The sequence below is a fragment of the Diorhabda sublineata genome, chromosome 11 (genome assembly GCF_026230105.1).
Source record: "Diorhabda sublineata isolate icDioSubl1.1 chromosome 11, icDioSubl1.1, whole genome shotgun sequence".
NCBI classification, from domain to species: Eukaryota; Metazoa; Arthropoda; class Insecta; order Coleoptera; family Chrysomelidae; genus Diorhabda; species Diorhabda sublineata.
The window spans coordinates 2,300,362-2,309,427 of NC_079484.1; the positions used below are offsets into that span (position 1 = coordinate 2,300,362).

The 9,066-nt window shown below is 33.2% G+C and overlaps 1 protein-coding gene across 6 annotated transcripts in view; it reads right to left on the minus strand.

Moving 5' to 3' along the window:
• The window catches only part of LOC130450113 (E3 ubiquitin-protein ligase RBBP6), a 41,378-nt gene extending 32,429 nt beyond the window's left edge, over window positions 1-8,949 (minus strand). The window contains exons 1-15 of one of the 6 annotated variants that reach the window (XM_056788313.1): window positions 8,766-8,917; window positions 8,487-8,653; window positions 8,191-8,431; window positions 6,438-6,552; window positions 4,786-5,147; window positions 4,610-4,724; window positions 4,450-4,548; window positions 4,284-4,398; window positions 3,266-3,359; window positions 3,028-3,145; window positions 2,175-2,290; window positions 1,944-2,078; window positions 1,661-1,873; window positions 1,370-1,489; window positions 28-258 (exon numbers count right to left, since the gene is read on the minus strand). In XM_056788313.1, the coding sequence (XP_056644291.1) occupies window positions 28-258; window positions 1,370-1,489; window positions 1,661-1,873; window positions 1,944-2,078; window positions 2,175-2,290; window positions 3,028-3,145; window positions 3,266-3,359; window positions 4,284-4,398; window positions 4,450-4,548; window positions 4,610-4,724; window positions 4,786-5,147; window positions 6,438-6,552; window positions 8,191-8,431; window positions 8,487-8,652 (2,240 nt within the window). In that variant the 5' untranslated portion in view covers window position 8,653; window positions 8,766-8,917. Of the gene's footprint in view, window positions 1-27; window positions 259-1,369; window positions 1,490-1,660; window positions 1,874-1,943; window positions 2,079-2,174; window positions 2,291-3,027; window positions 3,146-3,265; window positions 3,360-4,283; window positions 4,399-4,449; window positions 4,549-4,609; window positions 4,725-4,785; window positions 5,148-6,437; window positions 6,553-8,190; window positions 8,432-8,486 lie in introns of all 6 variants that reach the window. The other 5 variants (XM_056788312.1, XM_056788314.1, XM_056788315.1 and 2 more) reach the window with 5 other exon arrangements.
• Between the last annotated feature and the right edge of the window lie 117 nt (window positions 8,950-9,066).

The window sequence follows — 9,066 nt, forward strand, 5'->3', positions numbered from 1 at the left end:
AATACAAACAGCAAATAATAAAAGTACCTGTTAGTCTGGTATCCCGTCTGCATGGATTGCGGCCCAGGCGTTGGGAAATAATTATCCTGCACTACGTTACGTTGACCCCATTGCGTCTGCTGCCCTCTACCGGCTCTCTTATCGTCATAATTATCGAAAAATCTATCTCGTTCTCGCGACGAACGCCTATCCCTGATACGACGAGAATCTCTATTTCTATCATAGTCTCGATCGTCGTCGTAATCTCTGTTTCTAGATCTAGAACAAAACATTAATGATTCAATAGGGGTCGAAATACTAAAATTAAGGTTTCCAATGTCATAGAAACAATTCCAGAACGTTTTAGATTACTCCAGAATATTCAATAGTTAGATAACTGTATAGGAAAAGGCCAAACTACAGGTTAAAGAAGTAAATCTGGTTTCATTGCAATACATTTCAATTTGGGGTTTACAAAATTACAAAATCCAAGCTAAACACCCTCTCTAGCTTTTTAAAGAGAAGTGCCTGATGAAGAGGCTTCCGATGAGATTAAATTTGGTAGAATTTGAGGTTATGGAGAAGAGGAAACTCCAAGAAGTTTCACTGGTCCCAAAAAGTATTCGAATCGCAGTAAATTCAAGCTAAACACCCTCTCTAGTTTTTTAAAGAGAATTGCCTGAGAAAGAGGCTCCCGATGAGATTAAATTTGGTAGAATCTGAGATTATGGAGAAGAGGAAACTCCAAGAAGTTTCACTGGTCCCAAAAAGTATTCGAATTGCAGTAAATCCAAGCTAAACACCCTCTCTAGCCTTTTAAAGAGAATTGCCTGATCAGGAGGCTTCCGATGAGATTAAGTTTGGTAGAATTTGAGGTTATGGAGAAGAGGAAACTCCAAGAAGTTTCACTGGTCCCAAAAATCCTTTTTAGTTTTTTTAAGGAGTGTTGCCTGATCAGAAAGCACCTGAAGAGATTAGGTTTGGCAGCATTCCAGTTCACCTAGAGTACCTAGCAAGCATACACGAAACATTCCTTATAAAAAAAACCTGTAGGAACAAATACCTAACTTTCCAGAAGGCAGTGTATTTACCGGAATCAGTTAACACTAAGATGTAGATGTTGATCCTGGAGTACAATAATCCTTAAGGTTGTATTACGATTTCTAATTCACATCTAGTAGAGAGAAGAATAGAAAGAAAGATTATTTTTTCGTTAAATCTAGCATAGCAGCATACAAAATATAGAAAGGTGCATAAAAGACGATAATAAAAAAATATGGTAAGGAAATAAAAGTTGCCGGAAATTATTTTAATAGTTCCGAAGGAAGTCCACTATAATGTAAGTACTTAAAACAATTACAAACATCTACACATGCAAAAAAAAACTAACCTTGGAGGTGATCTTAAAGGCGATCTAAACCTAGAGCCCCTTCGAGGAGGTCCAGAAGGTGATCGCCTAGCAGGTGATAACTGTCTGTGTGGCGAACCCGAAAATGACCTCGATCGAGACCTACAATCGCAATAGATACAATTTAGTGAAACATACAGAATTATTTTTGGAGTAGCAGATGAATAATCATAAGCATAGATGTCAAAACTGCAACCATAAGAATTAAAAGGAACCTTTATACCTAATTATTGAATTTATTTAATCGATTGTTACAATTTATATTTTACATACCGACTCAAAGAGAATGATCTTGATCTGCTCCTCGATCTTCTTCCAGCTCTAGGTGATCGACTTCTACGTCTTATAGGAGACCTACTAAAACTTCTACTACGACTACGACTTCGGCTATAGCTTCTCCTAAAACCCCTCTGTTTGGCTCTTCGTTTTTGTTCATCTTTCTCTCTTAACAATCTATTAAAAGCCGCCAATGGATCATCTATGACACTACAAAAAAAAAATAATTAGTATACATGCCTCATTTTAAACTGCGTATAAATTTAAAGAGAAATCTTACCCAGCTGGTGCCCTATCCAACATTCTTCTATTGTAATCTCGATGACTTCTAGATCCAGGGGCATAGCTTGGATAATTTGGAGGAGCCCCTATTGGGGGTCTAGTACCATCAAACATAGTCCGAGCTACATAAGGACTAAAAAAATAAAAATCATAAATTTCGATCTTCTGATTAATTATACAAAATGCAGAATTGGTTTCACCGATTTTTAAAAAAGGTATAGAAACTTACCTCGGTCCCATATATGCAGGGCCGGCGCCTGGTGGAGGAAATCGATAATTTGGTGGTGGTCCTTGAGTTGGAAACGTACCGATTGGAGGAAAGCTACCAGGAATTGTTGGTGGACCCTGAAAATATGATTTAGGAATGATTTTTAATATAGTTCCACACCACAAACGTTAAGATAAGAATCATTATGTATATCTGTATGGAAAATGACTAGCTTTGGACAGAGGAAAACTAATCGTAATGTTCTTTTGACACTAATTTTAGAGCTCATTTGAAGAAAAATGATTCAAAAATAATTTTTCTCTGCATTAGAAATGGATAATGAGATCAAACAATTTATCTACAACTTTTTTAAGTCTGATTTTTGGGATAATCTCTAGGGTTAATTATTCTAAGGCAGAAAGCAAAAAGCTCATTTCATTGCAGTTTTTAGTGTCATTTTAACACATTGAACACAATTTCCAAAGCTCCTAACTAATAAATTCCCAGACGATGAATACATAAGTATTAGAAAGCTCGGAAGTATATTAGAGTTAGTACACTTTGGCGAAGATTTTGTTCCAATTCATATATATCTGAAGGAGTTCTTCTTTTTGGCTCCTTGGCTCATACAGTGCAAACCCAATAAAGTGAGAAATAAAATTCATTTAACTTTTGGAAAGATTTATTCACAAATTTCTTAAATTCTGCTTTCTGGGACGTTTTCTATCACCAATTTTATTGTTGATTGTACATCAACGTAAAAACCTCATTAAATTTCAGTTTTTAGTTTTAGAAATATATATTTGCACTAAGATTTACATAAATTTTGAATTTACACTTTATATCACAATTACAACGTAACGATGAAATTTACCTGCATTGGTGCGACTTGTCCTAAATTGGTGTTCCCGAATGTTGTTGGTGGATAACTATTAGCACCAGGTATGACCGGTTCATCTACAGTAGGAGTTCCTGATCTTTTACCAGGCGACCTGTTAAAAAAAAAAATTTGAAAACAATGAACCGTCTACTGAAATTCTTATTTAACAAAAAGACCGTTTATGAATCCTTCTTAAACCTACGAAATATGTTAGTAAAATATATATGATTACCTCGAAGCGGTACGAGAACGTGATGGCATACGCCGAGGACTTCTTCTAGGGGAAATGCTTCTGCTCCTACTTCTGCGCCTCGAACGAACTGCTCCTAAAACAGTAGTCGTACTTAAAAAAAGTAAAACCTCTTATCGAAGAAAGAGAAATCACCCCTAATCACCAATCGTTTGTTCTACTATCTTTCTTGATGTAGCACAAATATGAATGCTTAATACATAAGCTCAAGCAATTCTTTTCAAAACAATATTCGAACAACCTCCGGTCATACATACCGGAAACATAGTTTAGAAGAAGCTTTTTCCGAAATTAAGTCTGGAATACTACAAGGAAGTGATCTAGGACTTCTATACTTACTGCCATTTAGCAGAAAGAAAGAAAGATGAATAAGCAACCAACAAGCTACAAACTAGTTTTCATAAGATGATGAAATGGGTTTACATCAAGTTCAAAAACAAAAAGATAGAACATGTTCCAGTCAGAGTAAATAAAACCTGATTCCGCACTTGAGCACAGCAAAATACTTAGGTGTAAAGACGGAAAGTACATGTTAGAAAGAAAAGTGAAGAATTTGGAATGAAATATAGAACAAGGTACTGGCTAATTGGAAGAAACTGCATTCTGTTTCAACATAATAATTTTATAAGCAGATACTTAAGTTTTTATGGACTTATCGTGTCCAACTGTGAGGATCCACCAAAGCAAGCAACTTAGCAATCATCCAAAGATTGCAAAACAAAGCACTGAACGAACCCCATAGGAACCTCAAAATGGACATTGTTGACTAGACCATCAAAAAATTAGCCAAGAGTCACGAAGAAAGACTCCATCATGTCATATTATTGGTTCAAGAAAAAAGTGCAATTAATTCTACAAAATCTAATGAACGTGGATGAGTACAACCTCAGTTTTAAGTGTCATGGATTAAATTGCTCATTGGTCCCTGTTGACCAGATTGTGATAAACTAAATGCTTTTATGGGTGTTGAATATAGTATTAAATGATTAAATAAACTCACGATCTCTTGGGCTTCTCGGCGATTCTTCTCTATATTTTCTATCTCTAGGAGATCCTCTAGGTGAAACACCTGGTGGACCCTCTGTACGTTCCTTTTCGTTAGACTGTTGATCAATCTTCAAGTAAAATAATTAGAAATTGTTATGAGTGGTTATAAACAAACTTACCCTTGATTCTGGGTTTTGATTAAGTTTGTATGGTTCCGTTGAATCGGCTTCCGAAATCACAGTTTGTTTTTCTGGATCTGTATAACGTGGAGGGGTAGTCTGAAAACAAAATTTTTCCTTTTTAATTCCAAGTTTTCGAATATATAGTCCCAAAACTTACTTCGTTATTAGAAGGTATGGTTTGAACAACGGGCGTTGATTTGGGTTCTCTGTAAGTAGGTATTTTGACATACCCAGTAGTACTTTTAAAATTTGCAACCGACGTTCTTAGAAACCTAAAATAAGAAAAGAATAATAAAAATTTGTTATGGTATACTTAATTCGAAAACTTCATACCTATTTGGAATAAGCGTATCCGGAGATATTTCCTTTTCATGGCAATCGGGACATTCGTGATCTTCGCTTTCCAATAAAACTCCCCTTATGCATTCGTCGCAAAACGAATTTCCACAACACGGTATCATAACGGCATCAGTCAATAAATCGGAACAAATACTGCATACCAATTCTTCTGGTATCTCCATTTTTGGTGGTTGAACTGGCATAGGAACTGGTTTCTGATTGTAAGCTTGGTGGTCTACCATAGGAACGGCGAACTGTCCGTTTGGGGTCATCATCGCGCCGGGTACTTGTGGACCATCGACTGCTACCATAAAACTACGGGGTATACCGGTGCTTTTCTTGATCTCCCCTGGATCCTAGAAAAAAATTTTAACATTAACGATTATTGTATTGCTAAGTCAATTGATTTTTAGGTAAAAATGATACTTAATTAGAACTTTATGTGATGTTCTGTCAAATTAGAGCACAACAATATGTTACATGTACACTACTGCTGGGACTTGACTGCAAAGATCACTTAATACAGTTCAAAAAATGTAATTCATAAGGACCAAGATGTATGGGGTATTATATACACTGCGATCCGAAGAATTTATTGTGTCCCCATTTCTTGCTGCCGTACTGGGGAACCCAGCGTTTGCAGCTGAAAGAACGAAGATAATTTATGTACTGGTAATAAAATAAAATCTTCCAAATATTCATTCAATTATTATATTTTAATGTAATATAGTTTTAATATTTTTGCACTATGAGAGTTTAATTTTAACAACACTTTTCTTCTTTTGACAAAATGTAGTAGATAAACAAATTGTGAGGAATTATTAATAAAACTTCTAAATGCTGCTGATTTTTAAATATAACAAATCACTTTCACTATTTTTGTATTAATACGATGCAATCATATGAAAACGAATTGTACCACAACCGATGAAATGAATTTTTATTGTTAAAAAATAGCACCACAGGAAAAATTGAGATGCTTCTAGTCCACCACTCACTATTTACACAAATTACTACAAAATTATGATGTTATAAGACATTAAATGATCACTGTGTTACCCAAAAGTAATATTCAAACTACTAACAAAATTATTCTATTAAAAAAAATGAAAAAGAAAAACAAATTGTAAGGAATTATTAATAAAACTTCTAAATGTTGAGGATTTTCAAATATAACAAATCACTTTCACTATTTTTGTGCTATTCCAAAGTAATTATATGAAAACGAAGTACCACAACCGATGAAATGTATTTTAATTGTTAAAAAGTAGCACCACATGTAAAATTGAGGTACTCAAAGTCCACCACTCACTATTTACACAAATTACTACAAATGTTATAAGACATTAGCTAATCACGGTGTTCCAAAAACTAATTTCCCCACAAAAGCCCCCATTTGTTACATAGAATACGTTGAACATAGAAATAATTAGCTATTTTTGATAATTACACGTAAATTAATTTTAGCATTAATTAGTTGAGCTAACCCACCACCAGTAACACAGGAGACGGGAAAGTATTTAGGATGACAGGACTGAGTTGGAGAAAATTTCAAAATGAAAATAAAAACTACAGACACAAACCAAAATTTATTCAGTATTTACACCTTGATAACATTATTTAGATATTTTATTTTAAATACTTACTGATCCCATTCCAAAAGTACAGTCTTTAATCCAATGCCCCCCTTGGTGACACTTGAAGCATTTATAATTAGCAGGAACAGCACCGACTTGATTGGCGCCTCTAATTTTCATATAACTGGAAATAAATTATTATTATTAAAAAGCTTCATAATGTATAAAAGTTATCAATTTTTTGGAAGGAACATATAAGCAGAAAAAATAAAAATTTTTGTGTAATATAAAGTATTGGAACAAATTTTGTGGAAACAGGAATTTTGAAAAATCTTGCTAAATGGATCCATATTAAAATAATAGCAAGTCTACAAAAATAAGATTTTTTTTAACTAGCATCTTACGATTACCATTTCTTCTAGATCTACAGGATCAAAATAGTGCAGGACCTGAGTATCATCAGTATATAATTGAATGTGAGAGTGAATATTTGAAATCTGTGTATTCATAGGGATGTTCAAGATAAGGCAACTCATTCCCACACCACCAGGGGGTGAGGATAGACTCATTGTACCATTTTCTAGACTACATCAAACACAATATAACAACCTGATGTTAGACTGTATAACAAGTTCCTAGATTTCCATACTGATGAAAAATATCAACCAAAGTCCATTTTATAACTTTCAAAGCAATTTCTATTGCAAAATTGTTTTTATGCAGTTAGAGACTATGTGTCTTTCAATGTTTAACCTTACTTATATCAATTTTGCATACATGTTATGTCGGAAGTCTAATTTGGTGAAAATATTGGTTTCATCTTGTTTAAATTTTCTACTTCATTATCTCATCTTATGGATAATCACTTAGTGTCTGTTTCAGTATATTATTAAACCAAATTCGTCAATAATTATCATTTATTAGACCTTGTTTGACAATAATTCAATATTTTTTCAGAAATACATAAATGCCCAGGCATTTTTGTATACATGACTGGCTATTTTACATTACTATTTCTGTGTCATTTATATTTACAATATCTCAGCTTATGGTGCTTCAAAATGAATCAGCGAAAGCAAACATGAGCTAAAGCCTTATCCTCAAATATACATTATCAAATAAAACAAGGATGCAGAGTTTTTAATATAATTTATTCTAGCATTCTATTTAAATTTACTCTATTAGATTGTAATTAAACTGGTTAGTGATATTCCTGTGCCCCATAAAATTTTTTCCAATACTGTAGAATCTTCAGTAATTATTACTAATAATTACATAAAATGATCTGTTTATAGCCTAAAATCAGTATCCTCAAGGAATATGTGCATATCATTATTTCAGTTTTAATAGTAGTAAATTTGATCTGATAATTTGTAAAAACAATTCATTCGAGAGATAGTATATATATACATTGATATTTTTCACTATTATGACATTTTTTATACAATGAATTACTTAACTATGGGGATGGTTTAATAAATGCAATTGTAAAGTTGGTTTTTTACAGGTAAATAGTTTGATTTATCTTTGTGGACCTCTATAAAGTATAAATTAACATACTCACATTGAGAATCATGATCAAATTCATTTTATATTTATTTTAATGATACAAATTACATCATGCACTCACCACATAGCACATTTTATGAATTATAAAAACAGAAAGATGGATGTTCTCATGGTTATTGTAAACCAGCATTTATGTAACTACATTTTTACTAATAATTGGGATGGGAATAAACCGTTAAATAAATGAATAAAGAAAAGATTGTCAAGATGTTTAATAAACAGCTTTGATCTTTAATCGAGCAGAATTGCTTACTTGCTAGGATCATAATCCTGTGTAGATTGAGACATCATAGCCCTAATTTTGTCATCCTCAGGAGCATCTATATTGGACAAATCAACTTCCTTGGCAATTGGCCCTCCTTCATCTGATTTTGTTGGTGTTGTATTATCATCCCCATACCCACCCCAAGTTTTATTCTTTTGAGGAATAATTGGGATTCTGGCTATGAGAAGCGATGCATTTTTAGGTATCAATGCATTCTCATCTTCGTACACTAAATAAATATAAATGTTTAAAGAATTTTCGAAACGATAATTCACTCTGCATACCTTCTTTAGTTTGTGCGTTCGTAACTTGTAAATCAAAATCTGTACTTTTTCCTATTCGTTTTTGCTGTATTATAGCATTCTTCAGATCTTTCACTGAAATATGTAGGCCATCGAACGTAACCGTATCATACTCAAGAGCCGATTTGAATTTGTAGTGTACAGACATGCTATTAAATCGAGATATCAAATATACTAAAAAGGGTGACTGGGAAATCAATTACGTTAGCATTAATGGTGCGGTAGATGCAATAGGGACACGATCTTAATCTTAAAATTTACCTTTTTGAGAAGTCGGTAGCACAAAATATATTAGTCTTTACATTCAACTACCTCGAGTCTTTTTCACAATAATCAAAACATATTTTTCACTATTTTACCGTCTTTCATTAGCTTGACACTACATTTCCACACGATGAAAAATAATAAAAATGGCGTCACCTCATCAGTCATTTGTACCAACCATATAAATCTGTCAATTATATGTCATATTGATCAAGAAATTACCACAGGATGTATTATTAACCGGAAATAACTCGGATTTTTAATTAATTATATTAATAAATATGATGATAAAATATCA